This window comes from Pogoniulus pusillus, chromosome 5 (genome assembly GCF_015220805.1).
Source record: "Pogoniulus pusillus isolate bPogPus1 chromosome 5, bPogPus1.pri, whole genome shotgun sequence".
In the NCBI taxonomy this organism is placed as follows: Eukaryota; Metazoa; Chordata; class Aves; order Piciformes; family Lybiidae; genus Pogoniulus; species Pogoniulus pusillus.
In genome coordinates this window covers 29,748,783-29,765,165 of record NC_087268.1, presented here as the reverse complement: position 1 = coordinate 29,765,165, position 16,383 = coordinate 29,748,783, and the positions used below count along the sequence as shown (strand labels likewise).

Below are 16,383 nucleotides of genomic sequence, written 5' to 3'. Positions count from 1 at the left end.
TCTGTATTCCAGGTGGAGTCTCAAAAGACCAGAGCAGTGGGAAAGAATCACTTCCCTCAGCCTGCTGGCCACATTTCTTTCAATGCAGCCCAGGATGCAACTGGCCTTCTGGTTTGCAAACACAGATTATTAGCTCATATCAGGCATCAGTATACTCAAGTCCTTCTTCACAGGGTTGCTCTCTATCCACTTATCATCCAGCCTGTATTTGATTTTAGGATTGCCTCGATCCAGGTGCAGGTCCTTGCACTTGGCCTTTTTGAATTTCATGAAGTTGGCATGGGCCACCCCTCCAGCCTGTCATGGTCCCTGTGGATGGCATCCCTTCCTTCCAGTGCGTCAGCCGCAGCACACAGCTTTGTGTCATCTACAAACTTGCCGATGGTTCAATTTGATCTCAAGGAATGAGAATGGTTTCAGTTGTTCAGCACTTCTCAAAAGTGCAGCTTACAACCCAATGCCTTCTCTTCCTGGAATCATTACAGAAAAGCAGCTTTTAAATTATCCAGACTTATATTTTCTTAAACTATCCTGTACCTAAAACTTGAAATTAAATCCCATTTCCACAAAACTATGTTCCTTTAAATTCTGGTCTTCTCATGTCTTCACTTTCAGCCTATAGATGCCAAAAATTATTAAAACCAAAAATTAAATCAATCCTCAACTTTAACTACTAGTGCCAGGAACCATGGTACAGGAATCAAATACTGAAAGTACGGGGCAAAAGGGAAGGAAAACAAATGAAAACTTTCCTTGTGATCTGATCAGCTACAGAATTTCCCACTGAATTCCTTTCAGCTATGGAGACTGTCATCAAAACATGAATTGTATTTAGATTAACACACAAAATGCACTTAAAGAAATGTGTATTTTTAAGTAAATCTGAAGGAATGCATATAGCCCAACCATGACAAACATATAAAGGGAGAGATGAATGTCACTGCAGGCACTGTGCTATGCTACAGTCACCTTCTAAACAGGAGCTGAAGGAGTAAGTAGTATTTCTGGGTTCAGAGCAGCACCTCCTTTCTACTCAAGGAGTAGGAGGCTGCTTTATCCTCAGGCCAATCACTAATGCATGCTTAGATTGCTCAAAGGCACCTTCCAGATACACAATAATGAGTTCAATCAACCTATAACTGAGAGTATTAAAACAAAGAATTTGTAAAACAGACACCACTAAAGTAAAAGAGACTGGTTTTCCCCCTTAAGTCAGGAGATGGATGCCAGTTCAAGAGCATCTCATTGCTGATGCTCTTACAAGCAAGACATTTGGCAAAGCAAAGGCCTCCTTCGTTTGCTTTAAAGCTTTCTTATTCCTAAGCAAACAATAACAACAACAAAAATCTGTATACCGCTCCTGACCCTGTTCTCTGAACTTCAGCAAGCTGCAGTCTCCTTGAAAACATAGTTCAGAGAGACAGTTTATGCACAACTTATTTCACAGCTTCTTATTTCTTCCTGTTTCATGGGTCAAACACACTGCAACAGCAAGACACTGAGTACCGATCCACTTCTACTCAGATCAGACACTGCTCAAAAATATTGGCAGGTGACCCCTTATGGTGTAAGACCTAACACAAAGTTGTCTTCAGTTTTTCCATAGCTGGTATGTGCTGTGTGCTCTGCACAGTGAAACTGAGATAGTAGCACCTGTGCCTGACCACATTTATCCCACCGAGCAGCATCATGCGTTTCCTAACCACTGTTACAAGATGCAGCACCTCCTCCTTGCTCTCCCCTTTCTCCAAGGGGAGTTCTCACTTTGTCAAAATTTAACTACTGAAAAATAGCATCAGTCTGCAGCACAGGCAACTTCTCCTCAGACCTGGACCACACATGCCCAGATCACCTGGACCTTACCTCAGATGGGAGATGTGGTGACAGACTCTCAGAGCTCACAGACAGGTCACCAGGAACCCCACAGCCTGCAGCCTCGTGAGGCTCCAACACTACCTCAGTCTCACTCACTTGCAGTAGCAACTCCACTGCCAACTCAGATCTTGGCTCTCTTTCACAAACACAATGCACTCGCTGTAAAATGCTGTCATTGAACTCATCTGAGGATTCATGAAAGTCCCCATGAACAGGCACCTCCTCCTTGCTACCCGTCCATAACTGTTTCATTTTCCCCGAAGTCAAAAGAGCAATGCACAGGTCATCAGCCAAGTGGCTACTGGGCTAAAAACGTAAATTAGAACGACACCAGCTAGCAGTACATGGCGTTAATACACAAGTTCTCAATACTTTGCTGTGTTAAGACTGAAACCAAACTGTCATTTGAGTGCTGACCTACTGAGTAAGCAGACCTGCGCAGACTCGCTTTTCATAGCCTGCGGCTCCCAACTTCTGTTTGGTTTCTCACATTTGCATTTGCATGAGGGTTTGCCGAACTATGCAAACCCAGTCATGGCAATGAAAGGGCACTGCCATGATATGTTGCAAAATGCTGCCAATAAAGCTCATAGGGATATGTACTACCACGAAAACTTCTAAATAAAATTCAGGTCTTCTGTATGGAGGAAAAAAAAAGCTGAAACAGCCTTAGTTACTACTTATAAGCAAGACATAAACTATACAAAATATACTTTGCTAGGTGTAAAATCTAACCCGTGACAACTTCGCCCAAAGGTATTTGTCTGAGGGCACTGGGATATGGCAGGCATGCCGTACCTATTTATCTGACAAGTGGCTAAGCAGCTGTTTCTTTTAAACACAAGAAACGATAGGTTAAGAAAATACCCTGCCAAGCTGTAACTGTTACAAGATAAACCTTATTGTACCATTCAGACAAAACTAACTCAAAACAGAGATTGCTTCGTCTATGTATCTCAGAGACAGAAGCAAGACATCAAAACCAACAATTATTTTTCAAGTACTAACAGGTATTTTGTCTTATTTATGTCCCACTTATGGACCCTTGAGTCTAAGTCAAGCCTTGTTAAACTCAACAAGATAATTTCAACTGGCTTCAAAAAGAATTGGACTGGACTTGCTGTAACACATCAGCACTGAATCAGTTAATCACATTAATGTGCATTTGCACGTTATCAGAAATGTTAAACAGTGAGTGATCAAACTTTCATCTTTAAATATTTTTGGTTTTCTAATTACATGCAGAAGATAATAAAATATTACCTTAAACTAGTGCAGAATTCTGTATTTATATGCAAGCAGCCTTGAGGAATTGCCACAATTCACTAATCTCTTATTGAAGTTAACGATACATGCCCTGAAGATCTGAAAGGAACCTAAGGAACCTGGATTCTGAATAGGGAATATCATTTGTATTTACGATGGGTAATTATTCAACCTATATTATAGAAGCTGTCAAAATGTAAACCAGCACAACCATTTCTTAATCAAAACTTTTGGTTTTCTTCTTTGGGGAGTTTATTTTTCTTCCATTAGAAATTCTGCTCCTGTCTAAGCTAGAGAACTCACCTAAATGAAAAGCTGTTATAAGAACAGCAACAGCAAATGGGATGCCATGCTTAGGGCTTATTCACAGATGGTTTTGTACCAAGGCAAACTGCTGTCCATTCCCAAAAGTATACCCCAAATCTTCCTGCCATAGGAGACAAAGAACACAAAATTTATGTTCTAAAATGTTTAAAAAAAGTGAGGAGAGAGGTAGTGGAGAACAGGTAAATATTCTTTAAATCTGTTCCCCAGATATTTTCATACTACTGTCAAGCTGCAAAAAAAAGGAAGTAAGTAAGTCCTACATTTTAAAATACCTCAGCAAAAACTGCTCTATTGAAAAAATAAGCTAAACACAATTGGTAGCCCATTTCATTTCCCTCTTAACATGGAAATGCAGAAAACCCCCTTTTTGAATCACATTCGTCCAGGTTTGAGATGGGCATACATTTCTTTCTTTGTAGAGACACTTCTGTATTCTTAGGAAATGCTCTTGCATCCTGGGAAAAAATGTGAGGCAATTCAATCTTCATCCTCCTTGGGATGCTGGCCTCAACTTCCAAAAGACACAGCCAGAGGGGTGATGAAGACCATGACTTTGCAGAGAGAACTCAAGAAAAGCAAGTAGTAAGTTGGCCAGTTAGTTAGAAATTACCTTAGTTTGTCTTCTCTGAACTCATGAATAAGCAAACAACTCCTGACTTTAGCTGCAGTTTCCTTTTGTCTCCCCTCCACACAAATTAGGAGTGCAACTGGTTCCTAGTGTAGTCTCACGCCTCCATGCTGAGGAGGAACAGAAAGCCACTGCTGTAGTTTGAGTTGATGAAGCATTGAAGACATCCTTTGTATCAACACCCATTTGTTAGCATAGAAAATGCATATTTACAGAAGCAAAGAAACAGGATACACCTGAGCTGTTAGAAATCAAACATCCTAGCATGCCGTGTACTTTAGCTTGTACTAAAAAGTACAGTGCATAAGAAATAAGAATACTTTTGGTATTAAGAAAAGACAGAATAGGTAGCATCACCATCTGGTAAGGTTGCCAGGAGGGTTCCCACAACCATGTCCCTATGTGGGCTGCTAACCACTGCCCTATGTTTGGATGTCCTCAGACACCATCACTCTATCTCTCAACATCTTCGCTACTCTTATACAGAGCAAATTTTTCACTTCAGTGCATTAAGGTGATTGGGATAGCCTGGGTGGGAGGGTCTGGAGAACACAGCTGTAACTTTTAATCACTCACTGAGCAGACATTTTGCAAACTTCCCCCAGCCGTGCTGCATCACCCTGCCAAGGGGCAGCTACAACTTTCCAGCATCCAAGGAGAAAAACGCTAGCAATGATAATTCGTGAAGGCAGCAGGCAGAACCAAAGCAACTCTTGCCACAATGCTTTAGATGCCACACCATCATCCACTGAGGTTTTAAACTGTTAGCAATTCTTGCTTTGGAGGAAGGACTTCAGTAGGGGCACTCTGTGTTTGTTTATAGAATCATAGAATCAACCAGGTTGGAAGAGACCTCCAAGATCATCCAGTCCAACCTAGCACCCAGCCCTAGCCAGTCAACTAGACCATGGCACTACGTGCCTCATCCATACCTGACTTGGTAATTGCCAGTAATATTTTGGAGACAGTACTCTGCTTCAGCACCTGCTTGTAACAAGTGAAAGAAGTTACATGATAAAATATGGCAGAATTGCTGTTGCTGGTTTGGTTGGGTTTTGTTTGTTTTTGTTTTTTTTTAATAAAAATTCTACATTGTCTCCTGCCACTCTTTACCTGGTTGATTTAAATGTTTCACATGCCATGCAGCAGCTATCTTAACCATTGGAAGAGAGATTAATGATCTGCTAAAACATCTGTACTCAGCAGTTTCTCATTATATTCTCCTTGCCCTGTGGCAGGAAGAACTGGTAAATATCTGCAATGCAAATCAAACAACAAGCATTACTCAACAAAGGAGAGAAAAATCTGCTTAACATTAGTACCACCAACATTCTTCATGCCTGCATGGGTGAGATGTCAGAACACACCTCTCAGTGGTACAGTTCCTCCTCTGGGAGGATGGAGCTCTACAATCCTAGAACACCACTTAACACCATGTTGCCATAACCCAAATTATGCAAGTGATGGCTGTGATGGCTACGGCCGCTCGACTGGGCATGCAGTGACTTACAACTCAGTATCTGCCCCATCACTTCCCTCCTGTGGACTTTGTTGCTTATTCTTGTACATACATGGAAATAACACTGCTGCATATTTTAGATTGTATTTATGGACCTAACAGAAAAATCTATTATGTAGAGCAAGCCACTACACAATTACAGTGTATTAATGAATTAAAAGAAAAGGCTACACCAATTTTACCTCAGATGACACAAAACACTCATTGTGTAATTCTGCCTACCTTGGAAATCTGTCCATGCTGTCCATGCTCTGAAAAGACATTAAGTATTACTCAACACCATTAAACTCCTTGAATGCCTTTTTCAAGTACAATTTTACAAAGCTATTTTTATATGAATAAATAGCCCAAGGTGAGCAGAAAGGCTTCTCATGAAACCTGAATGGTAACACATTATCACTGTTCCCGGATCCTCTGCCATTTTATCGTGTTCTAATAACTTTCCCAAGGGTGACGTCAAGGATCCTCTTAATTCTACTGTTTACCCATCTCTGCATGGTAATGATAAAAATATTGATTTTCACATTTGTGACTCAGATACAATTTCAACACAAAAAGTCCAAAATATTTCCTCCTTGCAGTGCATCTGCTAAGCAGTCACAAGCATAAAGAGCTTCATTTGGGTCAAAATGAATCAGCGCATGAATGAATCACATAAATGTGACACTTAACAGCACTTCCATTTTCTCTGTACCTTCCAAAATGAAGCCCTGGTCCAGCAGTAGATATAACACGGGCTGGAGAAGGGATGAGTCTGAAGAGCAGGGTGAGCTGGGTCAGGTTTGTCTCAGATGTGAGCCAACAATGAGGAGTATCTTGCCTTCCCTTGAGTTACAGCACTGGGATTGGTATTGACCCAGCCAGAGCTGGGCACATCAAACACTCCTCACCACTGAAAATCCTCAGACCCTCTCCATGTTGCACTGCATAGGTCAGGGCAATGATTCATAAAATCAGACAATAGTAGGGGTTGGAAGAGACTTCTGCAGATCATCTAGTCCAACAACCCTGTTAATGCAGGTACACATAGATCAGGTTGCATAGGAACATGTCCAGGCAGGTTTTGAAAGCTTGCAGAGAAGGAGACTCCACAACCTTCCCGGGCAGCCTGTTCCCATCCTGCATGTGACAATAAGAAAAATGAGTCTTTCAGTCTTAGGCAAAGGTTGGAAAGACTGACCTTTGATCTTCCCCTGGATGTAGCTATGGGCAGTATTTTATCCCTCCTCCCTTGCTTCACCTGACTGCAAAGCTATGGCACAACTCATGCTCCCCACTACCCCAGCCATGCTCCAAAGCTAAACTCAGCCTGGTGACTGGATGGGTTTGTGCCACCACTGGAAGACATCCAGCTCTCAGTGTGGCATGAAGTAGGGCCGAGCAATGCCATTTCACAGGGATCATCACATGAGTGGGATCCCACAGAGAAGGGCATCCTTTTCTCTGAAGAAAAGGAGATAATGTAACTGCTGATGATTTCTACAGAGGGGGGATTCATCCCAGGGCTATGAGCTCATCAGTTTCTCCCAGAGCCTGTCCTAGATCTAAGCATTTCTTTTATATATGTGTTTTTTTAAACAGTTTGAATGAGCAGGAAATCAGATAAAAGAATAAGCTACACCAGCCTTTAGATTATTTCAAACAATTAACAATAAGCTGCTATTCTTTGCTAGAATTATAGAAATCACACTTCTTTGATGCATGATGGCAAACAAGTATGCTGAATGAGCAAAAGGAGGTACATTTTTTTCCAGGAGATAAGTACTTTTGTAAATAACAGCTACCCTGAGGACCATATTTATACAACTATTTCAACAAGCAGGGAAGTTCACGATAATCCACAGATCAGAAAAGATCAAAGAAACTAACAGGAAGGCCAGGATACAATCAAAATATTTGATCAGTGAGAGGTTTCTTATCTGAGCCATAAATTTGAGGGCATTTCAGTGGGAGATGTGGGAGGAGACACTGCTGTGAACATTCAGAAACTGTGTGGCCATGGCAGATGAAGCCCAGCTGCCATCCTACCAGCACTGCCTCAGTGGGGCATGGCCAGCACCCACCATCCAGAGTCTCCCAGCATTTTCAGTGCAGCTACGTTAAACAATCAAGGGTGGAAATTTAATTTGTTCTCCTGAATCCCACCACTTCCCCCACTAAAGTTAAATATTTGGGCTTTGGTTAAACTAAATGGATTTATTGTTTTTTCTTCTGAAGAGAAGTCTCACGATCCCCACATGACCCCGGTGGGAAGAAGGAGGGAAACAGGGAGACCACCCCACCATGCACCCAGAGCGCTGCCAGAGCCCAGTGAGTATCAGCGGGCTGAATGGGAGGCTTGGGTATAATGAGCTTTTAATTACTTCCTTTTCCTACTTTTTTTAAGAACAAAAGAAGAGCTACTGGGATTTTCTGACTTTACTCCTCATACTTTTATAAAAAATTATGTACTTGGCAAACGTTAACAAAGAGCTATATATTTGGATGCAACTCACATTAAACAATCACTTTGATAGTTTAATTTTTCCAGAAAAGAAAAAGAAAACACAGCCAACCCCCTCCCCCACCAAACATCAGAAAATTCTCACTTTCATTAAAGGCTTTATTTTCCTTATTTGTATGTTCCCTAGGTTATCAGGACATTTTTCTCAGCTTTTCTGACAGCAATATTCATATCCCTGTAACCAGAGAAGTATGGGAAACTCTTGGAAACATCCATCTATGTACAAACACTTAAAACCCCAGATACCCTGTTACAAAACAAGCACCTCTCTGAAACAAACATTTCCAGATGTCTTAACGTTTTTATATATAGACAGAGATATATATATATAAGATGTGACTCAGGCACGGAAAGCCAAAGGAATGTTCTCATTTCCTGAAGCTAGCTAACGAAAAGGAAAAAATGTGAATGAAGGAACAAAGATTTCGGAAGTCAGCTTTTTATTAAGAGCAGCAGCTTTAAAATTACCTGCTTCAGTTCCTTTCTCACGTTATCAGAATATTGCCTCTCTACTGCAACTGCATAGATTTACAAAAGGAAAAAACACTTTGTTTTCTGGGATGCTTAAAAGTACTACAGAAATTTTGCACTAGAGAGGTTCCTGCCCTTCTCCCTTTCAGCCCTGGTGAAGTTCACTGACAGCTCCCGTCAAAGCCTCCTTTCCCAGAGCAACTTGCCTTGTCTTGCAGTATAACACTTGAGAAAACCAAGCGAGCAGCCTTGTGCATCATGACTGGGCCACAGTCTGCTCTCTATATGGTAGGACTCAGCCCACAATTCCTCTGCAGTACAAGTGGGTATAAACAGCATACAGTTCCTCTGGGATCTGAAAGTAACGTGTGAAGCAAGCCTCAGGGCACCTTCTGATCAAGAAGTCGTGTCATACTAACAAATGTTAGGTAGATTTAAACAGGCATCAGTGTGTCACTATTCTCCATGCCCTTTCTAACAGTAACCTACACATCACAGGGACAGGACACGGTGTCCTTCCTCTGAATCCTCTGAAGGTGAATTTACACAAATTAGTTCTGTGACAGCTGCGAAAATACTACAGCTGGGGTGGTGGTCTTTCAGGAAGGGCTGCAGAGAGAACATACTCACGTGTGCTCTCAACAGCAGCAAGCAAAATTGCCCAGGAGATCCTCTTCCAACAACCTGCATGCAAGTGATGCCTTTTCCAGTGCAACACAGCATGGACATGCCTCTTCCCAATACTGTGACCAGGACAAGACAGTCGCAAGCAGTCCCCAACCCTGACCCAGATCACCAGCAAATGCTGCTCGTTCCTTTAGACTCCCAGCATCTCCCCACAGGACTCTACCTTTAATGCCACTTTCCAAGGCCATGGGTATGCAACGCAGACACAAATCCATGCTTCTGCTAAAACAGGTATTTCCACCTTTCCCATGTCCCTTCCCCCCTGACATCACTGCCACTCAGAAGATCAAGGAATCAATCCAGATTGAGACAAACTCAGTTCCAAATTTTTTATCTACTAATCTCTCTTGCCATGTGTTTTCAGTTGGCTCCAGCATAAGTGATGTTGAGGGACAGAAGTATGCAGGTCACTCTGGTCAACTGTAGTGCAACCACATGTTTAATTAAAATGTCTCTGAAACCAAAGCCTGTGGGAAGAGCAGCTGCAGCACAGCCCAGAGAAGGTCTGTCCTGTTTCATGACACTGGCCAGAACTGGGTCTGGGAGGCGGTTGCTGCCAAGTGAATCTCAACCCACTTACCAGCAGACTCTGGCAAAAATAAATTACTTAATCCAGCACAAATGTTGGTTTCTGTGCCACAAAACGCCAGTTTGTCCTGCTACCAATGCAGTTCAGAAGTGCACAGTGTTCTGCAAAGCTACAAACAAAACATATGCCTACTTGCCAGCATTTCCTCACAACACGATTCACCAAACCAGGATTCACCAAACCAAAGGAGTTTGTAAGCAGAGGCAAATGTGCTGATTCAGCCCCGAATGTGCAGGGGCCACCTTCCCCTGGCTGTCCGCTGGCAGCCTGTGCTGCTCTGCCTGCCAAGCTGTATTCTTCATTCCCAGATCAGAGGGTGGAGAACACCAGGAGACACCGAGGTAGGGCTCAAGGATACTGTGGCTCCAGAAGTTGAGAGGCTGCAGTCTCTTCCCCCGTCCCCAATGAGCAGCACCCAACCTTGGAGGCATGGCCATATTCCTGCAGAAAGTCCTTGAAAAGCATTAAGGCTCCCTTTCCCCCTCCTAGGGTGGATTTGAAGCTATTTCTCTGTGTGGTTTTCTCTCCCCACATCAATCCCACAGCTGTTACACGTCAGCATGGGGCCTGGACAGGAGCCACTCTGCCATGTTGCTGCTTCCCAAATATTTGCTGGCATTACTGCACTGCTTTGCTGTGGTCCTTGCCAGTGCCCTCAACTACACTAAAACAATATATGAGACAGAAAACTGTTAGAATGCTGAGCACAGCAGCTTCCCCACGATGCTCAGGCCACCCAGGAAACATTCATGAAATCATTTAATTGCCTTAATCCCTCAGATTATCCATACCAACCAACTCCCCATCAATGAATGTGAGTAAAAAACCCAACCCAAAGTTTTAACTCTGCTGTTCCAAACGTCTTAAGGTTTTACAATATCAAAAGCCCGTCCATCAGTGTGTTCTCAGTTCTTCAAACTATTTCATGCAAGCAGTGAATGAAAAACATAAATGCACCAAGTGACTTAGGAATCACCTTCTTATCAACTTCCAGGATTTAATGAGTTCAAAAGTCACAAAGAAATGATCAGAGTTGGAATTCAAGAACTTCTAATCTATGGAAAAGCAATTAATGTGGAAAATTATATGCGTAATACCTAACTCTGGGCACCGGTCTTCTTGCAACACTATTTTTCATGCATCTCAAGACACTCTAGACTATGCCATTTTTGCAAAAGGAACATAGTTTCATGCCACAGATAAGTAGTCCACTTTGCCCATGAATAGCTTGTCACTGGGTATACCATCAGTTTCTGCCCCTGGACCTCAATGATTGTCTCCAGGCACTGAGACAAATTCAGACTGTTTTGCATAGAGGGTTATTAGGGTTCACAAAACAGCCAAGGAAATGACAGTATCTTGACAAATTTTTTTCCCATGCTATCTGCTTAAGAAAACATAAGTAAGCATATTCATAAAGACCAAGACCCTACAGGAAAGGAAGCGCTTAAGTAACTGCAAAGGAGTGTCCTAATCTGAAGATACGTATTAACCCCAAGATAGAGTTCCCTGCTAAGTTTTCTTTAATTGTCAGACTGAACTGGGACCTTCCCATTCTTTCACTCCTTCTGTCTCAACACCAGCACTTCTGCACAAGCTGTAAGGATGATGTGGACTGTAACACATCACTAAAATGACAAGGACAGCAGACCATGTATGCAGCTGCTTGATTCATGCTAGACACAATTTATACAAGGGAAGGCTTTGGCTATCAAAACGTGACTCCAAGTTTGATTTCTCTTGTCATCAGCACCTGCCATCATGGCAAGTCCTGATGTGTATGATTTTCCCACCAGTTGTCAAGCTGCTTTCAACACAGCTAATATTTAAAGCCTCCCTCTGTTACAAAGTAGTAAGAGATTGCATTGTGCCATAGAGTGAAAAACCTTTAAACCAGGCTACGGAAGAGAACAAAACACAGATTAATCAGAATGTCTAACCTAATACACTCAGCACAAAGCCACAACTGCAGAAGCTGAAAAGCCTACCTTAAGTGCTTCAATAATAAATATTTATTTCAACTCGAAAAAGAATTTGTTAACTGCACAAGCCATCCTCATATATTTGTGGGCCATTAACAGTTCCCCTGCAATAACAGTATGGGAGTCAGTGCTAAGAAGAAGATCTGTGCATTACAACTGAGATTGAACTGCAGCATCACATTTACCTGCTTATTTATGGAGTCCCCTACTGAAGGCAGTCATGCCATTAAGTGCTCACATTTTTGAGCTTCACAGTCTACAGCAGAATAAAGGCTTGTAAATCCCATGAGTCTATGCTAGTTTTTCAAATATATTTATACATTGAATAAAGAGGAGCTTGCTTTGTTCAGTATTCTACTACACACTGGCCTGTTTGTGCTGGGAAACTACAAAAGTGTGAGATAATAATGGTGATGAATTGCAAGCTAATGTTCTCTTCTGAATTGCTTAAGACCTTTTTTATGACAGCAATGCACCAAGATGGAAATCAGATGGAAAAAAACCCCAGCACAATCAGATGGAAAAGCCCACAAAACTCAAAGGATATTTATAAAGCACTTACTGTGACGACCAGCTACTGGTGCCCTAGAAGCACACCCAGCAATCCCAAATGGCAGACCATTACCCAGCACTGACCCACCTACAGGGCACACTGCACACCCCTCCCTGCCCAAGCCCCGCTCCTCCAGGAAAGAGTCTGATCTCCCAGCTTGATGCTGAGTGAGATGGCCGTGCCTTGGGTGTTCAGGTTACAGCACCAGCCTGCAGGTTCCTTTCATTGCAAGACAAAAGCCACAGCAGGGTCTCGAGTTCAAAAAGCCTCCATAAAGTGGAGGAAAAAAAAAACCAAAATAGTTAAAAAGAGTATTTCTTAGAACAAAAGCAAACTCCATTCGCATACCTGCTGAACAGATGTCTGCTGTTCTGTGTACTGAATGTGGAGACCTCAAAGTATTCTTTCGCTTTTGTTTTCTTCTCCAAAATTCAGATGTTTTAAACTATGTAAATCAGAGCAAAACAGTCAAGATCTGAAACCCGTAGGAATTTTGGCCTGTGGAAACCTTTGACATCACATTTTGTTCAAAACTGGTTGAATGAAACACATGCATTTCAGTGGGTATTTTCTTCAACGAATCCAGATTTTTAAAAAAATCACACTAATTCTTAATTTCCTTTCTCTGAAGTTTACCAATCAAAATGTATCCTACACAAACCTTGCTCTTTCATTTTATTTTGACCTCGACGGACTGGAATCATCTAAAGAAAACCCCTCAGCCAGAAGTCCTGAAACTGGCTCCCCTGAAGGTGATAACATTGAAGCCTCTCCCAGCTGCAGCACCCTGACCGGCAATCAGCACTCACTGCCCCAGCCAGCAGTTCACACTTGTGTGAGCATCAGCTGCATATCACCTCCACCTCATCAACCACAGCCCAGCCCCTTGTCTTCAGTACAAGGACTCGCCCTAAAAAAAAGTGGTGCGACACAGAGGGGGTAGGCCAATTTAGGCAAGTGGACCCATGCCCAGTCCTGGTCAGATGAGTGGTTCATATTCAGAGCACAAGGATTTGCTTGGTCAGAAGGCAGTAGGACTTGCCCCTCTGCCAGGCACGGATGCTCAAGGTGTTGGCTACGCCTTGGAATGGGCACTCTGTCACTGCTGCTTCTCTAGATGTGCCAGCCGCTAGCTTGCCTGTTGCAGGATGCACCGCACGCTGAAGAAGCTCCACCTCAGACAGCTTTGAATGAGATCGGCTCCCACCAGAGCACTCTCCTACTTCACCTCAGCAAGTTTCTGCAAGCATAGGCTCTAACCTGAATTTGTCACAAACCTTCTCACTGTGCTGGGGTGGAGCCTAGTTCACATCCTGGGAAGCGTGTACCAGCAGGGCAGCTGGCCCACTCCCTGACAACTTGAGCAGAACAGATGTCAAACACGTAATGGGTCTATCTACCTGGAGATGCAGGCTGCGCAGTGTGCAGGGCTGAATGACGTGTTGATCCTTGCAGTCGCTGCCGCTTAAATACTGACAGTTTGGCCACGTTTAGAAACCAAAAAAGACGCCTGTCCTGGAAGCACCCACCACGAGCTAAGAAAGCCAGCAGCTTTTGGAATATCTGAAGAAAAACCAGTTACCTTAATATACACGGGCATCTGAATAACATCGTCACCTTTTTCTCAGCATGGGGCTGCACAGCAGCTAGAGCTAAAGCTAGCCTCCCTTGTCCCAGGGTCATCAGGGCGCTGACCTCAGGAGTGGGGCTGGCTCTGCAGCTCAGCTCTCAGACGCCGGCACAGAGTGCCAGCACGGGTAGCCCCGACTCGGCTTGACTTTGCTGCTGCCACAACTTTTCTCCAAAGGCGTGGTACAGAGCTTGAGGAATTTCGCCGCAGAAATCAGGCGCGGGGAAAATAAGGCGGTCTCTAGTCAGGCTAAAATACGTGGGTAGCAGCTGCCGTCCTGAACTACAGCCTGAGCCAGGCACAGAATCGCTCTTTTCCCTCAGCGCCAACTTTCGATGTATTAGCGCAACACTTCCTAAGTGCTCTGATTAGGGACGCTTCTTCCCAGCGAACAGCTGCAGCAGGTGAGGAGGCTCTGACGCGCGGAGCGGTTAGCAGAAGAGTCTTTGCTCTTCATAACCCATTCCCGCCCTAAGGCTCGGCGCTTGCGGGACATGCAGAAGCCGACACGACCCCTCAGGCAACCCCAACACCAGCGGATCTCTAGTCCCGCGCTTTTCAAACAGCCACCCCGGGCAAGGGATGCCCGTTAATGCCAAGGGCACAAAACCATCCTCACGCCCCGCTCTCATAGCCTGTCCACTCTCCAGCCCCGCATGTTACTTCCAGTTTGCTTTAACAGGGACGCACAAAGCCACCCCACCGCTCCCTGCAGGAATGTCACTCAGACGGGTGAGAAGGGAGGTGTTCCTGCCGTGCCCGCGGCGCTGCTGGAGAGAAAAGTAAAGATATCTCCCGACACGGAAACTTCCCGGGGGAAAGAGAAGGAGCACACCTGCACGGCTGCGAAACCCCCGCCTAAGCCGAGAGACCCCTTCCCCTACGGCAGCTCGTCCAAGGGATCAGTTCGGCGCATTTCTCGGCCGCAACCCGGGGGCGTTGCCGTCCTCCGCCTCACACAGCGCGGCCCCGCCACTGCTCGCCCGCCAACCGGCGCACGGCGGAGCAGAGGCTGGCGCCTTCCCCGAAGCACCGGAGGAGGAAGGAGGGGGGGATGGGAGGGTGGTGTACAGTATGTGGGGAGGTAGTTCAAGCCAGCGGGCAGTACCCGGTGACAGCGGCCCGGCCGCGCCGAAACAAAGCGCCACCTTCGGCAGCCGCCCGCCGCGGGAGGCGGGACGGGACGGGGCGGGCGGCCCCCGCGCCTCTCCTACCTGTTACAGGTCATCCCCGCCGCTGCCGACACCCCCAGCATCCTGCCGGCGGACCTTGCCCTGCCGCGCCGCGCTCCTGCCCGCCGCTCCCGCTGGGGAGGAGCCACGCTGGGCGGCGGTAATGGCGCTGGGCAGCCGCACGACCGCCTCCCGCCGCCGCCGGAGGGCGCGCTCCGCCAGCGCCGCTGCTGCCGCGGTTGCAGCCGGACCTCGCCCCACCCCGTCCTGTCCCGTCCCGCCGCGGGCTGCGCGGGCATTACCCGCCCGCCGGCAGCCTTATGCCTGATTTCGTCACCATCTTCGCTGCCCTCGCCCGGTAAAGGGAGGAAAGTCCCTGTCAAACGTTGGGGGCCCTGCGCACGCAGTGACTTCCCAGTGGGACGGTTGAGAGGAGTTAACACAGCACAGGTCCCTGGGGTCCGGTTATTAGCCCCTTTTGTCAGCCCGTCTAGAAATGGACACGGCTGGAGAGGTGACAACGCCCCGCAGAGCTCCTGCCCTGCCCGGCAGTAAGTCTGCAGAGCTGTTTGTGGTAGTTGCCGAAGGGCGTCTGTTGCTGGTTGTGTTTTGCTGGGTTGGTTGTTTGCTTTCTATTTTTTTCCCCCAGAACAGAAAATAGTTGTAAAAGCAATCCCAGGTATTTTTACTGTGTCGCACATGTGATTGCACAGTAGGGTGTTATTTCTGTCATGAAGGCTGTGTCCTCACCTTAAGGCACCAGATCCTTTTAGGTTAGTATTTGCCGGAGCAAGATTACTTTCTCGATAGACATCACTTTAAAATGTAACAGTACTAATATGCAGTCGAGTAGCCAAAGGCCAGCGCCTCGCTCAGGTTCAGCTGCTTTCTTTTGGAAGTAAGTAGCAGCAAGTGCCCTTCACTTCCAGAGCTGCCAGACCCAAAAGCCTTGCCTTACTTGGAGAGAAGCAATCTCCCTCCAGATCACAGAGTTTGCAGAGCTGTAAGGTCAAGTGAAATGAGTGTTGCAGAAAATGTAGGATTAGTTTAGCTGCTTGCATCGCCACTTATTGCTATCCCCATATCAGATCAAGGGAGTGGCGTGATGAAAAATGCAAATATTTGTCAGCTGGGATTAAGGTTGTATGGATGGAAGAAGACAATATGCTCGGGGAGTATGC

General features: G+C 45.2%; 1 protein-coding gene across 10 annotated transcripts in view; it reads right to left on the bottom strand.

Annotated features, from left to right (window-relative positions):
* LIMS1 (LIM zinc finger domain containing 1) overlaps window positions 1-15,455 on the bottom strand; it is a 76,918-nt gene extending 61,463 nt beyond the window's left edge. For 2 of the 10 annotated variants that reach the window (XM_064143658.1, XM_064143666.1), the window contains exons 1-3: window positions 15,245-15,455; window positions 5,838-5,866; window positions 4,079-4,206 (exon numbers count right to left, since the gene is read on the bottom strand). Coding sequence is in view for 1 of the 10 variants with exons in the window: in XM_064143657.1 (XP_063999727.1) it covers window positions 15,245-15,285 (41 nt within the window). In the remaining 9 variants the exon portion in view is untranslated. Of the gene's footprint in view, window positions 1-4,078; window positions 4,207-4,332; window positions 4,379-5,028; window positions 5,070-5,837; window positions 5,867-12,748; window positions 12,836-13,800; window positions 13,868-14,865; window positions 15,208-15,244 lie in introns of those variants that run through there. The other 8 variants (XM_064143660.1, XM_064143659.1, XM_064143661.1 and 5 more) reach the window with 8 other exon arrangements.
* Between the last annotated feature and the right edge of the window lie 928 nt (window positions 15,456-16,383).